The 23,762-nt window shown below is 44.2% G+C and overlaps 1 protein-coding gene across 4 annotated transcripts in view; it reads right to left on the reverse strand.

Moving 5' to 3' along the window:
- SH3KBP1 (SH3 domain containing kinase binding protein 1) overlaps positions 1-23,762 on the reverse strand; it is a 328,527-nt gene that overhangs the window by 58,550 nt on the left and 246,215 nt on the right. For all 4 annotated transcript variants that reach the window (XM_042974825.1, XM_042974822.1, XM_042974824.1 and 1 more), the window contains one exon: positions 6,366-6,473. In XM_042974825.1, coding sequence (XP_042830759.1) covers positions 6,366-6,473 — 108 coding nt within the window. The remainder of the gene's footprint in view (positions 1-6,365; positions 6,474-23,762) is intronic.

Below are 23,762 nucleotides of genomic sequence, written 5' to 3' on the forward strand. Positions count from 1 at the left end.
GGCTGGGTGCCCTTTAGGGGGGCTTTGTTAGATGAATATGGTAAGATCCTGGAAGCAAATCTTAGCTTGATTTTGAGCCTTGGGAAGCCCTCTTCCAGGCATCCAGCTAAATTCTCTAGAAGTGTCTGTGTGGGGCTAGAGAGGGGACAAAAATGGACAGTTCCTGACCAGGGCACTACTCATGGGTTTAAAAATGGTCAAAGGCCTCCACTCTGCCCTTTCCTCCCCTGTCCCTGATAGATTTGGCAACATCTTTGAAGAGTGCAGCTGGGGCTGTGCTCAGAGGAGTGCCCCTCTGCACCTTAAAGAGTCCCTAGCACAGGAGCTCTGCAGGAGCCACCATGAAAACCTGTTCTTGGCAGTGTCTCTCTTGACTTTCCTCTACTTAACCTCTGGTCTGGTGGCCTGCATCCCTCGTCTCCTGGCCTGCATCTCTTGGCTGGGCCCAGCTGGACTGCCAGCCTATTGGGTAGTCACCCAGGCTTCGGTATTTGGCTTCTCCCCAAGATGCTCGCATAGTTTACCCCCATGGCTCATGCCTTTGCTCCCTCTACCCACTGTAAAAGTGATGCCTCAAGCCCATAGCCAGACCTCACACCCAGATAGAAAGACCTGAGCTCTCCTATGTCTGGAAAGAGGAATCGGACAAGGGACCTGGCTTCTCCCTGCCCCTCCTCCTCTCTCATACTAGTACAGGAGAGGGCAGGAAGTAGAAGGGGAGAGACTGAAGGAAGGGAAGGTACACCTGGTCACCAAATGACCAAAGGACAAGTGATTCCTGAGAGCCAACCATATACCAAGCATGCTGCTATGGACTGAACGTTCATCCACTGAATGGACCCCCTATTCATATGGTGAAACCTAATCCCCAAGGTAGTGGTGTTTTGAGGTGTTGCCTTTGGGGGCTGATTGGGTCATGAGCATGGTGCCCTCATAAATGGAATTAGCGTCCTTGTAGAAGAGACCCCAGTGAATTCCCTTACCTTTTCTGCCGTATGAGGTCACAACAAGAACAGCCATCTATGAAATAAGAAGTGGACCTACACTAGATGTTAAATCTGCTGGCACCTTGATCTTAGACTTCCCAGCATCCAGACTGTGAGGAATAAGTTTCTGTTTATAAACCACCCAGTCTATGGCATTCTGTCATAGCAGACTGAACTAAGACACACACTTTCGGGCCCATGAAGGAGAAGCTTGAGACATGGGCTCTGCCTCAAAGAGATGACATTTCAGATCAAATGATGACAGAGAATCATCTCAGGCAAAAATACACTGAATGAGGCTCTCAGCTGAGAGAGTATGGGCGGTAAGTACCAGCAGAGAAGGGAGAAGGCGTGCCATCCAGCCCACGTGATCAAAGCTCAGTTAGGGCACCATCATTAGGTCCTACTTGGGTGACACTATGCCTTGACAATCCTCATCTCTGCAAGTGAAATTACCCAGGAAACTACATATACAGACAAGGCTGTAGGTGAATTTTTTTTTTTTTACAATGCTGTTTATTAGAAGCACATATTTGTTTCTTTTTGGAAGACTATTTGGGGGAAATATCATCGGACATCTTTAGAAACTAGAAATAGTGGTTCTCAAAGAGCTGAAGGACATGACTAGGAACAAAGAAAATTTGGGCTGAGACAGTTTTATAAACTGGGTTGTCAGATGATGGGGGCTAAAGTCAGGGGCCTCCGAAGAACTTGGTAAAGAGAATGTAGTCACAGTTACACTGGCAAAATCCACTTATAGTGGATTAGTCATTGTCGAAACGAAGGAAGAGTCCTCCTTTCGTCTAAAAGTTTGGACCCTACGCAGCTGCTGAGTAATCTAGAACAATCTTAAGGTTGGTACTCAACTGTGATTGGGAATGTGGGAAACCTACTTGATTGTACCACAATGTGTCTGCAGACTGACAATGAACAAGAAGGGGCCGGTCAGCTGTGAGAACAGAAAAGAACGGAAAGCTGCTGAGGCCAAAGGTGCAGTGCACTAGCAGAGAGCATCTGGGCTCAGCTGAATTCAGCACACAGCTGCCTGGGCACCCCCTTCCCTCTGGCACGTGAGGGGGCCTCAAGCTATGCCTGCAAACGACTGGCTCCTCCTGCTTTCCTTCCTTGCTCTCCCAGAAAGCACCAAGTACATGTGGTTTCCTGTACAATCTGGCTTCGAAAAAGCCAGGCCCAGTGGGAGCAAATGCCCAGGGCAGGCGGGCCCATGCGTTCCAGACTGGCTGACATTTCCGTTCTTGTTGCAATTAGTAAGCTGGCAGTCGGCTCACTGGGTAAGTCTCTGTGAGTTGGCAAAGGTGAGCCTGCATCACAGCCACAGGCATCTTTAGAAATCTTTGACGGAAGGTTTCTGCGGTCCTGAGAGGCAGACCCTCCGCTGCAGAACATTCGCTATGGAAATGCCTCTGGGAACCTTCGCAGCACTCTGGTTCTTGACACGGTATATACTCAGAAGAGTCCTCCACGGCAACGTATACTAGCACAGTAACATTTTCTTTGGGTGATTTGAACAGCTTCTGTTGAAGTGCTGCAGCCTGAGACTTCTTCTTAAAAAGCAATCTTTCAGAAACATCTTTCAGACTATCTATCCTATTTTTTTAATGACAGTAGAAGTTCTCTGTTCTTGAGAGCCCAAGTTCCCCGTTTTCCTTCAATGATGATGACAGAGCACGTACGTTGATTGCTTCAATAGAGCTCTCAGCATATTTAATCTTTCCATTTTGATATTCAATTTTACTGTCAAGTCTCAAAATAAACAGACAGCCATTGAATCTAGGTTCTCTCATAAATAGCTTACATAATTGCTCTAAAATATGCACCAAGAGATCAGCGGGTGCTCCCCCCACAGGGAATAGTTTGAGAGAAAGCCCCAAAGCGTTTGTCACCCGGTGAGAGAGAATCTGCCGAGCGCTCTCTGAAAGAAAGCCCTCCAGGAAATTCCAGAAGGCTCTGTGGTAACCACCTGGGTCCACACCGCCGCAGCAACGGGCCAGCCTCGTCAGAATGCTTCCGCGATGCCTACTGATTCAGGAGGTCGGCTGCCGAAGAGATGGGGTTTGCTGCCGTCTACCCTAATCATCCCAGACCGTCCTCTTTTCTGGGTGAATGGTTGCAACCCCAGCCACTGGCAAGACAAGATGACATGTGCTGAAACCGGTGGCAGAATGTTTCAGACTCTGTCATTCACACGGCGCATTTGTGTTAATGATTCCAATCATCTTCACACGGCTCGGCTAGGCAAACAACACCCCCAGCTCCCGACACGCTGTCACCAGCTCACCAGTACTCTGTGTGTGGCGATAAAGGCTGGTGTAATGGCCAGTGCACAGCAGGTTGGCTGGTTTTATAGGCCGGAGGGGATAAAGAGTATGTAAGACTTTACATTTTCTAAAAGCTAAATGCCACATCACACAATCACTTCTCAGCTGCACGTATTACTTTGTCTGACAGGTACGACCATTGCTCCCCCCAACTGAGTTTTCTGCTTCTTAGGGACAAGGTTAAAAGACCTATCAAAGAGACAGTGGCTGCTTGTCTGAGGTTGGCGAGATGCCCATGGGGCCGCAAAGAGCGTGCATGCCTCAACGAGCAAGCTGAGTCTACTCCTCACCAACAACTTCACTCTCTCGGTAGAAGTCTTCCCTTAATACCTTATGTAACAGAGCAGAGCTTCTAGAAGAGTATGCCATGGAATCTCTCTCACCTGGTGTATTTGCTGCCTCACTAAAATAGGACCGGGAACTGTAAGGCAAGGTGCCACAATGCAGGCAACCACAGGCTTTGCCCACTTGTTAAAAGAATTATCCAGATTTTACCTTAGCCTTCAAAATCATACTATATCAATCAGAACCAAGAAGGTCATAAATAACCAGTAGGGCGGCATGCTTGCTAAGGTTCCTTGGCCACAGGGAGAGGAGTCACCACGAAGGACATGGCATCCAAATGCTTCAGGACACGAACACCTTTTACCAGGCTTGTAAAGATGGGTGAGAAGGGTCAAACAGGCAGTCAGGACAGCCCTCTCCCCTCCACTCCTTGGAAGAGGCCCACCCTCAGTGTCCTTTTGGAAAGGTCTGGCAGGTCTCTGTGGCCCTGAACATCAGATCCGTTGCCAGACCCTAAGCCCACAAAGGCAGGAAGTGTGTGTACACACATCAACCAGCAAGATGGTCAGGCCAAGAGAAGGGACCCAATAAACACACGGTGGATGAATGAATAAACAAAACATAACAGCCAGGGAGCAGATCCTGAAAAAAGATGAGAAATTACATGAAGATTATGCCATTCTGTGCCCGCTTGTCTCTACGACTATATTTTATAAAGCATTAGATTTCCTTTTAAAGGCTATCATCAAAGTTCTCAGATGCATTTGGATTCCCAGGGAAGCTCATAAAGACATCAAGATAACTGCGTTGATTTGACAGCCGAAGCAAGATGAACCAGAGTCAGGCTTCCATCATTACAGCACAGTTTGAGCTGGAGCCTTCCCACACTTGCGATAACAGAGCGATAATTACACAAAGACCCTAACAGTTAACATATATGGGACATTTACCAAGCACCACATAGCTATGCTAAAGCTTTCCTATCTTTTCAACAGTTCAGCAAGGTAGGTACGATTATTCTCACAATTTTACAGATGAAAATACTGAGGCTTAGACACATTCAGTGAGATGACCTGGAACGGAACAAGTAATGGACGGGGCCATGATTCAAGCCCAGGTCTGTCCTATGCTGTAGCCTGGAGTCACAACCATTACACTCTGTAAATGTCTGTCAAACCTCAACCCTGTGTCCTGTTGTTTCAAACCATTTACGATCCAGTCATTACTAAACGTTAGCATCTGTTTTTCTCAGGGATGGATTCTATCAACTGATAACCCACCACTGCGACGACCATCTAGCAAAAATGGCTCAAGTGATTTTGCTTGCTAGAATTTTTTTGTTTCTTGAATGGTGAGCTCTTCTCTGTTCTGAGAATTTATTCCTCTCCTAAAATACCGTGGAGAACTGGAAGGTGGGGTTGTCATGACTTTGAAACAGTACTTCCCAAATTATAATGTGTCACGTGTAACACGTCAACGGGTCACCTGAGGACCTTGTTCAAACGTTAGGTTCTGATGCGCCAGGTCTAGAGCGGAGTCTGAACATTCTAACAAGCTCCAGGTAATGCTGATAAAGTGTGGCACGTGGACCAGCAGTTAAGTGTCAGGGATACAGAAAACACCAGGTGTGGGGAATGAGCCTAGGAATTCCCTGAGCTTATTTCCAACAACTAGGAATCGGAATCCAGATTCTCTGAACCCCAAACTCAGTTCCAAGAGAGCACAACATGTGTGGAACAGAGCATTCTTCAGCTAAATAATACAAGAAAGTGACCTGTGCAAAAGCGTAGAAGGTGTGGCCCTAGGAAGAAAACCAATCTAAAGATCTATGGGGCATAACCTTGGTGGGTACCAGTACCATGCAGCTTCTCGAACAATCACGTGTGTTCATCTAAGCAGTACACACACCATTGACACGGTTTCGTATTCTTACCAACCAATCCACCAGTATGTAGCTATCCTTCATAAACGTCAGCTCCCTGGGAATGGTCATGGGTCCAAGTCAGGTTCATGGTCCAGTAGCAGAGCCCCAATGGGCACAAAGAGAAACCAGTCCAGAAAGGCAGACGGAAGTCAAGTGAAAGCCTGAGCCAAGAGCCCTGAGGTGCAGGACAGAATGGAAAAGACCAGGGTGCTGCCCCCTTATAATGTAAAGTGCTTCTAACTTGTCAACATCTCTTGTTACATCTCATCGGAGAAACAATACACCCGCAGTGAGGCAAAGATGGACTCTGGTTCATTTAAACAACGGCAGTGGAAAATGGGTCCCCGCAAAGAGAGAACAGGTCAGGGGTGTATACGTATATACACACAGTGTAGGAACATTACTGGCTTCGCTCTGCGTCCTCAGCTTCACGATGTGCTTTTCAGCCACTTCCACGATACTGGGCACTTCACTACCGCCAAGGACATACGACACAGGATGCAGGCGGTCCACTTAAATGGAGCACCCAAGAGGTCTTGTCATGTGGGTGCTTCTATGTTCTAGGTACTGTACCAAGCGCTTTGTACACGAGAATAAGGATCACTGTCACTAGCTGTCATATGAGGAAACTGATGCTTGTGGAAGGTAATGAACTCATTCACACTCTCACCCAGCGTACAGAACAGCCGAAGGCTCAGAAACCAGGTCCATCGAACTAAAATGTCAGTGCTCTTCAATGGTCCACTAAACTCCCCTCTCCCCGAGACCCATCAGGGAAGCCACCACTCTGACAGCGTGCGGAGCGCTGACATCCAAGCCAGGAACACTTACATTCCCCTCCTTTTCAAAGTCAGGTGGAAGTAACTTCACGAAGTTATCGGGGAACACTCCTCGTCTGCCGTTGAGCTCTCCTTCCCACCAGCCCACGTCGATGCAGTCCTAGGAAACAGGAGAGCAGAGAGTGAGAAACGGGACAAGCACCCTCCAGGGAGGTCTGACACCCTGTTAGAGGGGATGGAGGCCCTTTCCTGGAGGCCACTGTCAACCCATCCACCGTGGTTACTGAGACCAGGTCAGCATCAACCTCAAAGTCAGACGGGAGAAGGAGAGCACAAGTGTGCTAGAGCTGCTCAGACTCAAAACCCAGTGTGGCTGCCGGATGCCCTGAATCTAGAAGATTTTTTTTTTTTTTTAAAGATGGGAGGATATGTACCTTCTTCGTCTTAATTTTACTGAAATAAAATTATTTCATTAACAGCAAACATGCTTTAGAAAGTATCACATGCACAAAGGTTCTCTTTGGCCTGTCACAAAGCTTGCAGAAATGAAAAAAGGGCTTTGTGTTGAGAGTCAGCCAAGCCTGAGAAAAATCCACTTTTGGCAAGCTCGTGAACGCCCTGCTCTTCTTCACCTTCTCCTTTCGGTGGTGATGGGGCACGGGTGTCATCATGAGAAGCCCTTCCCCCACCTTACAGAATTCCATGTTTGCTTACTAAATGAATGAACAAAATCTATTCATTCTTCTAGATCAAACCTGTTTCCCTTTAAGTAATCCCTATTCTGTTCACTCACTCATCAAATGTTTACTGAGTGCCTATTTTGTGCCAGGTATCAGGCAGACAGTGAGAGCTCGGCCTGTGCCAAGCTTCCGTCCTGAGCCTAATGGCCTCATAGTTCTCCTGGACGCTTAACCTCATGCCATAAACCACTTCCATTTTGCCTCATATCCAATTGGTTGGAAGGCAAGTTTGTTCTGGTTTCACAATGTATCTCACATTTGTCCCCCGGCTCTAATTCCACTTGAACCACCCTAATCCAAGACTCACCTGGCCTACTGCAAACCTCCTCACTTGGGCACTTTTTCCGGCCCAGCTTATGGACAATGTACACACAGTGCTGTTAATTACACGCCCTTGAGTAAAAATCCAGTTCTCAGATTGTGATCGATAACTTCCTGCTAGAGCCGAAAACGAGCAAAGGCTTTCCAAAAAGTGCTAGTCACACATAGGACTTTCAAAGTTGCGCCTGAAGCAGGAGATGTTCAGCAAAGTGAGGAGATCATGCCCAGGGCCCATGGAGAGACACTCATGGTCCTCTACAAAACCAGTGGGCCAGGATGGCTCAAGCAGCAGATGTGCAGCTGGCCCAGGGTCCTGCTGCAGACCCCCGGAGGGCCACAGCTTATGTGACTCACAGGTGCCTTGCTCCATCATACATCTTAGCAAGGTGAAGAACACATCTGGCTTTGTCACCATTATGCCCCCAGCCCACCGCACAATGTCCAATGTAATAAATATTTATGGAGTCAATGAAGACTCTTTCTAACCCTAAGTCCTATGATCTCCTGCAGTCAGGACAAGGTAGCCTCCATCTACCTTAACTCATGATGACTGTATGTAAGAGAGGGCCCACGTCAGGTGAGAAGTAAATGAGCACCACCCTCCCTTCCAATAGTGGTAACTGTTTACAAAGATAAACTAACCCTTTAGAAGAGGATGTGGATTTTAGAAATGGGCCCTTAATCACAGATGGCAAATTCTAGTCCAGACCAACGCCAAAAAACAGACACTTGAAACATCAAGTTCAGACTTACCCAGGACAAATTGGAGTTCAAAAGACAACATGAGAGAATGCTTATCTTTCTTGAAAAATAACAAAGAGAAGCCCAGGTAAGTATTCTGGCCCCACTCATGTCACATCACTCCCTAAACAATCTAGCATCAGTCCCCACAGAAAGGATTCACGGACAGGGATGGCGGTGGCAGAGTAGGATAGCTTCTGCCGTTCTCCCAAACCTGAGAAGACATCATCATCCACAACCCCAGAAAATCTTGGGAAGGCCTAGGGTGTGACATTTCTATACTCTCAATCCTTAGGAATGAAATCTTTCAATCCAGAAGGCTCTGCTTTTGAGGAAATGCTTGGCACCTTTCTCTCCTCTTTTTCCGGACAAGTCCCTCTTCTTTTCAAAACCCAACTTGAAACTCACCTTCAGTAAAGTGATATTGATGAACGCTTTAGCTTTTCTCTAACACTCACAACTGTGTTAATTTGCACTTCACGATATTCAATTCAACAAACATCTATTAAATGCAAAGTACATTTAAGTTCTTTCTGTAGGCACCAAACATTAAACCTGCAAAGAACATGATCCCTAACTCCAGGGAGATTAGAGATTTATGTGAAAGACCCCCACACAATATTACACAAGGCCCTCTTGGATAACAGGTATCAACCAAGAGGTCTGGTACGAAAGAGGAACAATCATTAACAGTTTTTCAAATAATCTTAAATCTTTTCATGTGTGAAGGGTTTGCTTATGTGATGACTGAACTTCCCTGCACATTCAATTCAGAGCATCTGATACAGAATTACATCCACAAAAGGCACTTAAATACTGTTCAGTGCTACATTTCTTTTAAAAAGCTTCTTTCCAACTTTCTGACTGGTGCAAATCCATGCCTCACCTTAGTCTCATGCAAGCAGTAACCCAAGAATCATTGCGATGAAGCCTCTTCCTTCATATGTAAGAAAAACAATGAGGAAAATTTTAATAAGCAGAAGCATATCCAGAATAACTTTAGAACTCATACATGCCTACGGGGGAAAACAGTGCATATGACATATTTATTATATCTCCCATCAGTGGTGAATGAATGGCTTGGATGGCTCGTCTATACTCTGCTTTTGAAGGATAACATTAACAGTACTAATCATTGTGTAATTCAAGGTAAGAGAGGGAAAGCGTGAAGGTAGAACACAATCTGTCTTACTGTTCTGATTGGTATAAAGACAAATTCAGGGCTCATGGATGAGATAAGTGCATTCCAAAAAGAAAACAGCCAGTGTGCCTTAGTGTGCCAAAGTGTGCCAAAGGAAAGCGGAAGAGGGAACCTGCTGCAGGACAGAAACCAGCCCAGGGTCAAGGTACCTGGAGGGGGCAGAGACAGGTAGAGAATCGGGGCGCTTCTTACCCCCTAGCAAAAGAAGCTAATCTAATGGGAACAGGAACAATTCTGACAGCAAAATGAGAAGTGAAAAAACATCTTCTTCAACAAACCAGGCAAAAGAACTAGCCTTTTGATGGCGGAAATGAAGAGACAGTTATTCGTAGGAGGGCTGTGCTTCTGGAAGTATAAGAGAACAGCAAATTCAATTTATTTGCTAAGGACTGAAAACATGCAGGATAGCAGAGGCATTCAGGGGTAAACAGAAAATCATAATGTCCTTACAGGACTCCCAAGCTCAGAGGCTAGAGGGAGAGGCAGACGCAGTGGATCAATATGACGCAGAAACGCCGGCAGGAGTGCTAAGCCAGGTTTAAAAACAAGTGGGACCTAGACAAACCGGGTAGCCTGAAAAGAGAATGAGGGCATGAACCAAAGTAATGAGAAAGGTCAAAGGCAGGATCACCAAGCATGAAGGAAGGGAAGAGGGAGAGTGGGAAGCTGGGGTCATGGAAGAGAATATTCAAGAACTGGTGCTTAGAGTGAAGGCAGTGTCTGGCTCCCAGAGGGCTCCCAGCCAACATCGACTTACCAGCGATGCGAGGCATGAGGCAAGATGGCACCCGTGAGAGGCAGGAGCAGGATGAAGGGACAGCGGGTCAGTGATCTGTGAGGCCAGAATATCATCAGAGTGGAGTAGATGTCCCCAGGGAGGATGGCAGAAGGCGAGTGAAAGCAGGACAATGAGATAGTGAGGAGAGAGGAAGTATGGCCAAAATACTGGAAGATGTAAGGGTGACCATGTCATTTCTTTTCAAACCTGGGACATTATTAATAATCACACTGGGACCAAAGATGTAACCCAAGATGATGATCACCCTAGCAGATTTTAAGATTCCAATAAGGATGAGGAAAACAGAGCAGCTTCTGAATGAGTCAGGAGTTTACAGCGGGAGAGAGTAAAAAATCAGCACATAGATGAAAGAAAGCTTCCAGAACAACGATCATTAGAAATAAGCTCCAGTGGCACAGGAAAGGAGAGGAAAGGAGACCTGGACTTGATCAAGAGTTGAGGGTATGGAAAGAATGACATTTCTGACACAGAACGTTCACTCTTCTATGACCAAGTCCTCAAAAATGGTTTCTCTATGCCTCATCACCAGGCAGATACCAGAGTAAAATATGGTATTTTTCCTTATAAATTACAAACCACGGTTTTCCTTTTAAGGAATGAATAAACAGAGCCTCAGTTGTGCCGTGCTCCCACCTCTATGCTCCGACCTATCTCAGGGTGTCTGAGGTATCGCAGGGAGAGGGGGAAGACAGGCAATGTGGGCTGTCTGAGAATTAAGTGGTCCACAAGTTATCAAAACTCTGGGTCTCGGTTTCTTGATACACAGGACAATTTGGATGGGGTGTGAAGAGCGACACGACCTTGGTGGTCATCATTACTGTGATTCTATGGACTGGTCCCAAAGACCTGGAGGGACAGTGCGCCAGGAAAGCTTCCGGCCACACCCTGACGTACAACTTGGCAGAGTCACCAAGCGCGCTCTGGTGTGTCTGCCTCTAGTCTCGGCGCCACAGATGTTTAGAAAAGACAAACTTGTCTTTTGGTTGAATTGTAAATTTGTGAAAAGATCTAGCCAAAACCTCATCCTGGGCTCCCTTTTGTCGACAACGCAAAGTAACCTAATAGTTCACGGTTTCTCAAAGCTGGCTGCACACTGAGAATCACCTGGGGAGTTTTTACAATTCCCAGGGCTGGGGCTACACCCCACACCAATTTCTAGGGGGTCGGACCAGGAAATCAGCACTTTTTAGAGGTTCCTTGGTCCTTAATATGCAGGCTGACAATCAATGATTTGGACTCACGCTTGCCAAATTTTAATGCACATAATATCCACTTCGGCATCTTGTGAAAATGCCAACTTGGATTCAGTAGGTCTAGGGCGGGTCCGAGATTCAGCATTTCTAACAGGTCCCTGGGTGATGCGTATGCTGCTGGTCCATGCACCACACTTTGAATAGTAAGATTCTCAAAAATGGTCAGGTCCTTGAAAATAAGGATCTTGTCTTCACACTTTTGTATCCACCAAATACCTAGAGCATTGCCTGGCAAATATCAATCCTGAATAAGGGCTGGCTGAATGGATGAAATGACGGATGGCCCAACCTTCCCTCAGACTACTGATCTACTTCTCTCAATTTTCAAACACCAGAAGTGAGGTCGAGTTGAATCAGGGAGAGGCAGGTATAGATTAGCTACTCAAGAAAGCTTCACCTCTGTGATCTGGCTTACCTATTGATCTTTACTGAATTTATTATTTGTTTATAATTGTGGAAACAACTTCAAAATACCTCCAGAACGTAAGCCACATTTTCTCAGACATCGTAAGTGCCCTGTTTGACTTCAGACGGGAATGTGTAGCTTACAAACGGACCTATCGAACCAAAAAAATGAAACGATGAAAATGGGTTCACCAGCTGGTCCAAGCGAAAAAGAAAAGCACTACGCTCAGCCACTGCTCTTGGTGGCCAGCTGTGCCCACATGCCCTAGTTCCAGTTTCCCAGAAGTTATCCAGCGTGGCTGTTTTTCACGGTCTCCTCTGATGACTGAGACACCACTCCAGGAGAAAGGGAGTGTTGTACACTTTCAGCGTCCCACCAGCAGTACAGAAAGCGCTGTTTAATATTTACTAATGAACGTCTTCTGCGTGGAGCTTCAGGGGGGCTATTGAGAGACAGATCCACAGAAGCCAGAGCCCAGGAGCACTCAGCTTTGCCTCTGCTTGTTAACGCCTCCCCAAGAGATGCAATTATTCCGCATGACTGGGATTTCTGCTCACAATTTCCAACATCCCCATAAGTCAGTTATTAAAGCAGGCTCATCAACATCATGGTTTATGAGGGAAGAGGGAAAAAGGAAAACTACAGGCTATCTCAACGTTAGAAGAAATGCCTGGCAGACCACAGCTAATGAGAGAAGCCAAGGAGACAGCCTCAGAGACAAACTCACTCAAGAAAATGTCACATTCCAGATTAAAAAAACCCCCAGTAGAACAGGTCAATGAAACCAGGAACTGGTTCTTTAAAAGGATAAACGGAACTGATAAACTTTTAGCCAGACTCATCAAGAAAAAAAGAAAGATAACTCAAATAAATAAAACCAGAAATGAAGGAAGAGAAATAATAGCTGGCACCACAGGAATACAAAGGACCATAAGAGAATGTTATGAAAAATTCTATGGACAACCTAGAGGAAATGGACAAATTCCTAGAAACATAAAACCTTCCAACACCGAGTCGGGAAGAAATAGAAAATCTCAACAGACTGATTACCAACAATGAACGGAATCAGTAATCAAAAAATTCTCCCAAAACAAAAGTCAGGACCAGATGGCTCCTCAGGGGAATTCTACCTAACACTCAGAGAAGAGTTAATACCTATTCTTCTCAAACTATCCCAAAAAACAGAGGAGGAAGGAAACCTTTCAAATTCATTCTATGAGGCCAGCATTACCCTCACATTAAAACCAGAGAAAGACACTACAAAAGAGAGAGAGAGAGAGAGAGAGAGAGAGAGAGAGAGAGAGAGAGAGAGAACTACAGGTCCAATATCTCTGATGAATACACATGCAAAAGTCCCTAACAAAATATTAGCAAAAGAAATCCAACGATACATTAAAAAAAAATCCTTCACCACAATCAAGTGAGACTTATTCCCGGGTTGCCCCAGGGGTTTGATATTCACAAATCAATGTGATATATCACATTAACAAGAGAAAGGATAAAAACCATACAATCCTCTCAACAGACACAGAAAAAGCATTTCACAAAGTACAACATCCACTCATAATAAAAACTCTCAAGTTTTAGAGAGTAGGTCTAGAGGGAATATACTTCAACATAATAAAGACCTTATATGAAAAACCCACAGTTAACATCATCCTCAGTGGGGGAGGAACTGAAAGCCTTTCCCCTAAAGGCAGGACCAAGACAAGAATGTCCACTCTCACCACTATAATTCAACACAGTACTGGAAGTTCTAGCCACAGCAACCAGACAACAAAAAGAAAAAAAAGGCAACCAAATTGGTAAGGAAGCTGTAAAATTTCACTATTTACAGATGACATGATACTATATATAGAAAATCCTAAAGATTCCACCAAAAAACTATGAGAGGTGATAAATGAATTCAGTAAAGTCACAGGATACAAAATTAATACACAGAAATCTTTTGCATTTCGTTACACTAACAATGAAGTAACAGAAAGAGAATTGTTTTAAATGTTTATGGGGGGGCGTGTGTACATGTGCATCCGTGTACATGCATGAGCAGCGGAGGGGCAGAGAGAGACAGACGGAGAAAGACGATCCCAAGCAGGCTCTGTGCTATCAGCGTGGAGCCTGATGCGGGGCTTGATCCCACCAACCGTGAGATCATGACCTGAGCCGAAATCAAGAATTGGACACCTACCCGACTGAGCCACCCAGGCGCCCCAGCGAAGAGAAATTAAGAAAAGCAATTCCACTCACAGTTACACCAAAAATAATATAATACTTTGGAATAAACATAACCAAGGAGTTAAAAGACCCGTAGTATGAAAACTATAAAACACTGATGAAAGAATTAAAGAAAAAAAAAAGGAAAATGTCCCATTACAAAAGCCAATATCCTAGGATCGTCAAGGCTTAGGGAGTCATTCACTGTTTTGCGACACTGGGAACTCATGACCTCAAAGAGTTCATCTAACTTGTAAAAAATCCTGACTTTTTATTGGGCAATAACTTATAGGCTTTGCAATACTAACTTCTGATTCTTTCATTTCACATAATATATAACTGGTAATAAAAAATCGAATGAGGAACACACAAAGAGCAGTAACCAAGCCTCCACTTGGCCATGCCAATATGAATCGAAGCATGTGTAGATGCCTGAAAACTACTCAGAAATGCCCCATGTCTTCTGTAAGCCACCCACATCGTACCTCACATTTTCTTGCTTCTTCATATGTACAGTAATTTGTGACTGTATGCTCTCAACAACTGTGCAAACTACGTCGTTGAGACTGGGTTTTGAGGCCTTCCTTGTAACCGTGTTGAGTTTTTGTTACGGTGTGCAAGTTACGTGCAGATCAGCTTGATCCGTCAAAGCTTGGTTTTAGGCTTTGTTAGGGTGGGTTAGGGAGGGGCTGTTCCTGTGGCTGCCTCTCCTGGGTTCTCAATTAGATGCCAGGTATGTTCAGCACAGTTTTTCTACCCTGCTTGGCCAGAATTCTAACACGTCTCATCACTGGTGACTTCTGGGATGTTCACTCAGCTCACAGCCCACCCACTCCCCCGTGCTGATTTTCTTCCGGGCCTGGTGGGGTCTTGCCCTAGTGATGCACACTTTAGCATTTGGCAAAACCTTCTGGAGCTCTTTCTTTGCACAGCTCACTCCTCTGCAATTGCCTGCCCTGAGAAGTCCAGTCACCTGGGCAGCCCTGAATTATAATCTCTGTTTCCTCTATCTGATGAGTCCTCTGCTTTCTGTTGGGGCTCCAGTGCCCTATGCTGCAATTTAGAAAGCGCCCCCGGGGTTGATGTGGAACACTTCTCTCAAGGATTACATCTCCATGCTTTGTATTACCCAATGCCTAAAAACAGTGGGTTCATGTATTTTGTCCAATTTTAACGTTGTCTATGGCAGGAGGGTAAGGCTAACACCTTTGATTCCATCATGGCTACAACCAGAAGTTGTATACTCACTTAAAAAGGCTGTTTCTTTAATTAGAATTTATTTGATTCTAGATTTAATCGAACTTTAAGCTCTATCTTTAAAAGTCTGAGCTATTTCAAGGTCTAATTCCCAAAAGAAGTCCTAGAGAAAGAATTTCTGAAATGAAAAGACATACAAGAGTTTTTAATTACCCTGGAGTCTCCTCTGCTAGTCATAGACACCTTTCTCTAACAGGAAGGTGGAATATTCCCTAAGGAAAAGTAGAGTCGGTGTTAAACATCATCATATGCAAAAGTGAAATATAGGCAGTAGGTCAGTGTCCCCCAACCTTTTCCAGATAATGGCACGCATACAAAATGATAATATTTTGATGGCATACTGCTGGAGGCCAAATGTTAAAGGCCAACAACCCAGAAGGGGGTTCCGGCTACCGAAGGCCCTTTCCATCCACCTGGAGAGCTGAGGGGATCACTACCCTATACTCCTATAACCCACTCATAGCACATGGGTTAGGAAATGCTACAGAAGTAACCCTTGAATCTGGATGTCAGCAAGAACTGCGCAAAAAGCTGAAATCAAATCTCAGTCCCCAGAAAGAGAACAGAACTTCCACAGACATTATGAGAGGCAGGCAGGCAGGCAGGCAGGCAGGAGGAAAGCCCGAAGGGATTTTAATAGGAGACAAGCCAGAGCAGAAGCCCCACAGGCCTGGTTACTCACAGCCTGTTTCCCTCTTAGAAAAAGATGCTTCTCTCTGGAGCCTCTTCAGAGAACAGCACCCAACAGATAATTCCCTAACAGTCCAGCTCCAGGATCACCATTCATACTGCGCAAGTCCTGGAGTCCCGGGGCGCGGCCGTATCGCTTGCCCACAACAAATACACAGGAATAGCTTACTGATTTCGTTATTTTATTTTTAGGTTATATAACCTCAAGTTTCAGGAAATATTTAGGCTTTTAGTCTTTTTTCTAGTATCAGAGTGAAAGACCCTCTCCCCCCATAAATCTATTTAAAAAAACAGTCATCATGTGAAAAGGAGATATTTGCAAGAGAGGACCTTTCCTGTGTACTCATGATCGGGCTTTATGCGCCATAGGAACCATTAACATATGAAGGCACGTGAACAATTACACACAAAACACAACTCATTAAGGAAGCACTTTCACATTTCTTTGGTCCATTTAAACATAATCAAGTATGCAAAGTTATACATCAGTATTTTTTTCATAGAAATTTCCCCTTTTCTACTTGTTAAGTCATTTACATTGAGATGAACACTTAAGGCTCAATTGTGAAAACGGTTTCTAATGGGACCTTCGGCTCATCCGAAGCACATGGCTAAGAATACGTTTACCTCTCAAGGATGTGCATCCTACAGCTGAGCTCTCATGTGCATTTGTGTTTAGAAAACCGTATATTCTGCATCCCAACACATGCTTTTCTTCCATTAAAAGGGGAGCAGATACAATAAAAATCATTTTGCTTCTTTGACAAAGAGTGGCATTTATAAAGCATCTTTCATTATGCTTTAAGAGATTTTCTGAGCTCCTGCACCACCTCCAAGAGAAACAAAGAAAGCTGTTAGGGATGAGGGTTGGGGAGTGCCTTCGTTTTACAGATAAGGACCAGGAAGGAATATGAGGTGAAAGACATAGCCATAATCATTATGAACGTCAAGATCGGCCAAGCCAGCTGCAGCAGCTATTGGTAAATTCATAAATTCCTACCTTCTATTTCTATTCTTCACCAGACAAATCTACATTTCAGTTTTTCTATTAGGAAAACTTATTCCTTGGCATAAAAATTCGTTTGGTGATGTTTTTCTCTACACGCAGCAAATTTAGCTTACAGACCTTGGGCAGGGAATGAAAAACACAATTCCCAGTCGGATCCAGGCCCTCGGGCTGCTCAGCTGAGTCCAGGCCTGCCTGGTAGGTAGAGTGGGGCTACATCTGTTTGCCACCTTGGAGGAAAAGCTCCGATACAGGAGATTTATGGTCTTGTATTACAAAGGATATTCTCGGGAAGACCGAGAACAAAACCAAGGTCCTTGAAATTCATGCAATCACGTATCAGGAAGTTATTTACTAAATATTGGGGCTCCGATGGTCTTGTAAGAACAAAAGACCAACCAACATTCTCTTAAGGGTATCTTTGCAGAGCCAAGGTTTTTAATTTTGCCAAAATCCAATTTGGCAGTGTTTTCTTTCACGGACTGTGCTTTTGGTGTCGTGTCTAACAACTCTTTCTCCTATGTTTTCATAAACAACATTTTCTGCTTTTTGTTTTACATGTAGATCTACGGTCCATTTTGAGTTAATGTATGTATTAGGTCTAGGTCAGGGTATTTTTGTTTTTGTTTTGCTTATGGATTACCAATTGGGCCAATACCATTTCTGAAAAAGATTATCCTTTCTTTGTCAAAGTTTCCTTGCTCCTTTGCTGAAAATTAATTGCTGTATTTTGGGGGTCTGTTTCTAGACATTCTATCTCAGGGGGCAGCAAACTACAGCCCATGGGCCAAATCTGGCCTGCTACCTATTTCTGTTCATTCCACTAAGAACAGTCGAAACATTTTTAAATGGTTTAAAAAAACCAAAAGAAGAACGTTTCAAGGAATGTGAAAATTACACAAAATTCAAATCTGAGTGTCCAAAAATAAAGTTTTATTGGAACTCAGCCACGTCCATTCATTTAGTTCTCTGACCGCTTTTGCATAGCTGCGACAGAGACCATAAAGCCTAAAATATTTACTCTCTGGCCCTTTACAGAAAAAGTTGGCCAAGCTCTGATCTAGAATATGAGGATCCATATATATATATATATATATATATATATATATATATATATATATATATATCCATGCAGAACCTCAGGGCCTCTCTGAATGCCACTGTAAAAAAAAAATGCTTGTAAGGAGAGAAGCTTTAAATAGAACCTCTGAAAGCCCTGAGGAAGGCAGAAAAGGAAGGCATTTAATAGCCAGCTACTCTTTCCAACTAGGACAAAAATATAAAGGCCTTAAGTAAAACTGTTCTTAAAAGGATGAATTGTACTGCACTATATAGTTAACCATAAAATGGAAAAAATTTAAGTCCAAAAGATATTTATTTTTAATGATGTTTTTCTTAAATAGCCCCAGGAGTCATAAATGAAGAAAAAACACTTGTAAATGTGAAAGATGACAGGTTAATGTCATGTGTGTAAGGTGTTTTTATAAAAATCAATTCGAAAATGACACATAAAATTTTTAACTTGAGTAATCATTTTAAAAAATGCACACTCCGATCAGATTAGCAGAGATTAAAAAGAATGATAATATCCAGGGATGACAAAGATAGGAAAACATATTCTCACACACTCCTGTGGGGAGACTAATTGGCACAATCTTTCATAACATCACTTAAATAGCTTTAAAAGGAACTGAGGCAGCATTACACTTAGCGAGTTATCATCAGGAAATAATAACAACAGTTAACATTGATAGATCACTTCCTCTAAGTGAGGCATTCTAAGTGCTTTACCTACTTAAACTCAGTTCATCTTTGCGACACCAGGAGGTGGGTACTGTCATCACCCCCATTTCACAGATGTGAAAACTGAGGCACACAGATCGCGCAACCTTCCCAAGGTTACACAAGTAGTAGAAAGTGGCAGCACTAATTACGTGCACAAGAATTTACAGAGCGATGACTGCACTCAACATGGTCTAAAATAAGGAAAACCCAGAAACAAGCTAAATATAAAAGAGAACTGTGGCACTTCATATATTAGGATGCTAAGGAACCATTTAGCCATGCTGCCAAAGACAGGCATGATATATTTTTTAAAAAGAGGCTTACAAAATAGTGTGTATGATACGATCTTATTTTTATTTTGAACTATAATGTGTGCGTGTCTCTGTGTAGAACATCTGGAAGGACATCGCTCAAATACTGAGAGGTATCCGAAGGTGGTGAGGTCACAGGTGATTTTGACTTTTCTTTGTATTTATCTATTTATCTGTTTTTTTCTCATTTTTCCTCAAGAGAAAGTATTTACATGATTTTAAAGTATTATTTAAAAGTGCATCCCATGCCACTTTCCATCTCAGAAAAGCCTATTTTAATAAAATGCAAATGTGAATGCAAAGATCTTTGAGATACTTTAATAAGACGGAGGCTATACAACTAGAATAAATTACTTTTATCCTAAGAAAAGTCAAAAAAGAAATAATAAAGGGGAATTTCAGGGAAAGTACTGAACTAAATTTCAGGACAGTTCAATATATTAAGGAAACTTCCAGTCACTGGGAATTTGTTTTTCTTCTTCCCATAATAACTTATCAGAGCCGTAACTATAATTCAACTTTTAGCTTTCTAAAGCCTTTTCAGCCACAACATCTCCTCTGATTCTCACAAAAGCCTTGTCAGGGTAATGCCAACAGAAAGGTTAGAAATAGAAAGAGTTTCTCTAATTCCTTAAGACACCTGTAGGTTTTTCTGGGTGTTGTAGGAGAAAAGTATCCAAGATGGTGTTGCACGGATTACTAAGGCCCTGCCACTGAAGCACAGCTCTCTGGACAGAGATGATCATGACGCCGAATGAACACTAGGGTCCCTTTCAACAGTTTCACATAACTTGTGGACGCATACACGGCTGGAGATTCTCATCAACTGCGAAGAACTCATCTATGGAAAATCTGCAATCATGGCCAGCAAAATTTTGAGGTCTTATTATTGTGTTGACTATCTACTGGTAAACTAAAGAGAGATTTTCTACCACCTCAAGTCCTATGTTCGCCAGCCTCATCTAATTCAACGCTGTGTTTATGATAATAAACAAGCTCAGGGAGGAAGAGTTTTGATCAAATGCACTTATGGTATCAGGATTCTTCTCAACGGTCCCCGTGTCCTGGTTATGTTACAGAGGAAGCAAAACAGCAGTCAACCGTATGTATTCCTTGGGATTTCTAATGCTCTGAGGAGACGATATATTGTGACTTCTGTTGCTAGTAAGGACATATGCAGTCTAACAAGACAGGCCATACTGCAAAAAAACAAAACAAAACAAAAAAAACAAACAACAACAACAACAAAACACATCCCATGACATAAATGACTTATTTGCTAAACACTGACATTCTTCAAATGTATGTAAACCCAGATGATCCCAGACCTGTGCTTAACTTCTTCGTTCACTCATAAAGCATGTCCTTCTAATGGGTCTGTCAGCGTGTCATCATTTTCAGGGTGACACGTGCTAATTTACTCCTCACCCTTGAAACCACATTTAATCCTAACGCTTAGCTCTGCTAAAAGCTTCGGCAGTGCAGAGAGAAAGGGTCAAGGCCAGCAATCTATTTAGCTGATGGACTTACTTAAGCCAAGCTGAGAACCCTTCTTGAGATTCCTACAGCCACTTCTCTTTGAGGAAACATCCTTACTTCCTGTGGGGCCGGAAGCAAGGAAGTGTGAAAACATTCTTCTCGTGAATAAATGTTTCAGTTAATGAATTAATCAGAGGAAGCAGGAAGGGAAAATACACATTAGAACAAACAAAAGAACTTATAATCACAGAATGACTTAAGAAGCTCAAGACTCCTGTCTTTCCCTTTCTCTGTCTCTCTCTCTCCCCCTCTCCCTCTCCCTCTCTCTCGCTCTTTCTCTCTCTCTTTTTTCATACTAAAAGCAAACAGAAAACTAAGTGGTACCCAGGCCCAGAAGAAAAGAGGAAGGTAAAATATGCTGGACATGGGCAAAAAGCAGAAGGAGGATGGGGGAGAAGAGGGCTTCAGGCACAAAAAGAACAACATTAGCCCTGAGCCGAGGTCATCATTTCCTCTGCACTGATTATCTTTCATTTCCGGAGAGGTGACAATGGAATCATAAAGGCATGGATGGTCCTGAACCTAAGCGATCACAATCATGGGCACCAAAATGCAAGTGGGTGGGGGCAATGGCATGGTAATATCACTTTCCTGATTAAATAATGATGATTTCATTAAATTAGAAAGAAAATTTGATAGGCACTTGCCCTAGATAGCCAGAAACAGAGTGTGACTCGGTGAAAAGACAAGTCACCAGTGGAAGTGACAACCCCGCCTTCCACAAGCGTCCGACAGCCCCATGGACAGCCCAGGCAGCACAACCATGCCCCGGCTCTGCCACGTGGGGACCCTTGGGAGGACCACCTCCACGCTCTGGGCCTCGGTTCCTCCTTTGCAACGTGCACAGGACACCCGCGGTCCCACCTAACTTCCAGGACTGCCATGAGGGAAAGGAATGGCGACGAGGGGCCCTGGGCTCTTGGTGCCAGCCACCCGGAAGCATCCTACACTGGGAAACCATGCTGGCGCGTGTAAATTGGCCTGTTATTAAGTTAGGTGGTCAAGAGCTGTCTAGAAAGGAGGAAGGTAGAGATGAAGGAGGCCGGGTTAGTTAGTATTCAGTCCTAACTCCGCCTTCACAGCAGGTCAAGTTCCAAATATTGAAGGGTCCCTGGTCTGACATACTCTGAGGAGAAGGTGAAACTCCCCCTGTATTTTTTCTATAGTAGCTACTTTATATTTCTACCTTTATCTAATCTTTTGGCTTCTCTCTTTCTTTAGGGTGCATCTATCAGTTTCTTTTCCCGTATGTCAATACTGGTTTACATTGCTTCTCCCCTTCCCTCCATCTCCACTGCCACATGATTTTTATCAGTAATATTATCTTCCTTAATGTTCACCTTCACGTTACCAAATAGGCTTATGCCTATGAAGAAACGGCGGTGGTGGGGAGGCGGTTGTGTCTGCTTTATTAGGGGGTCAAAGACATGGTCCCTCAGGGGAGCTTTTTAATAAGAAATACATAGAGTTCCTTATTTACAAAGGGGTCACATGGGAAGCCCTTCCTTCCAAGTTAGGGGGGCCGAGGCCAGGAGACAGTGGGCAAGGAAGGCCAACGGCGGGAACATCGGCCCTCTCCACAGTCGGGCTCCCTCTCCCCCATGTGACAGCGGCCAGGGCGAGGAGCGCCATTTCGATGGCGGCCACCATCACTGCTGAAGCCTGGCCTCGCCTGTACCGGGCTACTGTCAGCCTTTCTCCAAGGAGCTCCCTGGTTGGAAACCAGACCCAGAGGCTTCTGAACCCTTTCAACCATGCTCTGAGCACAAATCACGAAGGCAGGGATGGGGGCGGCAGGAACACAGATGAAGGAGCTATTTTTGAGTGACTGGAAATAAAAGCTAAACACAGGTGTGTTCTGTGCAAGTGGAAATGTTCCTAAATCCATAAGAATTCTTTATAAATAAACTAAAAAACAAACCATTTGGGTTGCCACATTTCATCCTAGTTTCCAGGGACACACACAAATAGTTCAGGTCTTTGCATATTATTTCAGGAATCACGGAGGGCTCACAGGCACCCACTAAGGGTGTCTGACTCATTTTCTAGAAAGCTGCACGAAATGACAATCGAGGGCTAAAAATGAGGGCAACGCCCGCCCTGTGACTCCTGCCACAGCACAGAAAAGCAGGGCAAAAGGAAACCACCTCAGCCGACTCTCAAAAAAAAACACCGGTGGAATTTGGGGTACACTGAGAACCTCTAACAGCAAAAGCAGTTGAATTTAGAGAACAACAATTCAGGTCTTTCCTCTCAACTCATATGTACAATAAGGAAGCATATCAAAATACACATTAAACAAATCATAGTGAAGCTCTTCTCTTTATAATGTCCATGGCACATACTCATCTAAACAAATTTCTAGGTGATCCTTTAACTCAGAGGAAAATTAAGAGTTTTCTGTAATGTCAGCAGGGTTTGACAGACACAGATCCATTTTCTCCACTTTTCAGCAAGCAAAATACTTAGGACGTATTTTTTTTTCTCAAAATTCTTGCTGAAATCTCCCCCATTGTGAATTCTGAGCTATTTTCGGGCAGATTTTCCACCACTGCTGCCCACCTCATATCAAGGTGTTCCTCTTCCAGCAGCAAACTGGGCCCAGTCACGAGAGCCCTTCTTCCCACGTCCGAGGTCAGAGAAAGAGCAACCAAAGGTGAAGCAACAAATCATGTATACACAGCACCTTAGCAAATCCTCACGGCGGCCCTGTGAGGTCCGCTTTCTGGCTGAGGAAACTGAGGCTCAGAGGGATTAAGTGACACGCCCAAAGACATATAGCCGTGAATGGCATTGCTGGAATTCAAACCCTGGTTTCTCAGAGCTGGTAATCTACATGGCACTTGTCATTTTAACATACTTCCAAACAACTGGAACGCTAGGTCAAGGCTGGCAGATACTTCATGGGAATAAAAGTCAAAATCTGCACAAGGACAGGATATCAAGAGACCTGATTTCGCGGACCATAAAAAACAATAATAAAAGCAGGGGGCAGCTGGGTGGTTCAGTCGGTTAAGTGTCCGACTTCGGCTCAGGTCATAAATGATCTCACGGTTTGGGTTCGAGCCCCACATCGGGCTCTGTGCTGACAGCTTGGAGCCTGGCACCTGCTTCAGAATCTATGTCTCCCTCTCTCTCTGCCCCTCCGCTGCTTATGCCCCCTCCCTGCTTCCCTCCCTCTTTTTC

The sequence above is a fragment of the Panthera tigris genome, chromosome X, assembly GCF_018350195.1.
Source record: "Panthera tigris isolate Pti1 chromosome X, P.tigris_Pti1_mat1.1, whole genome shotgun sequence".
In the NCBI taxonomy this organism is placed as follows: domain Eukaryota; kingdom Metazoa; phylum Chordata; class Mammalia; order Carnivora; family Felidae; genus Panthera; species Panthera tigris.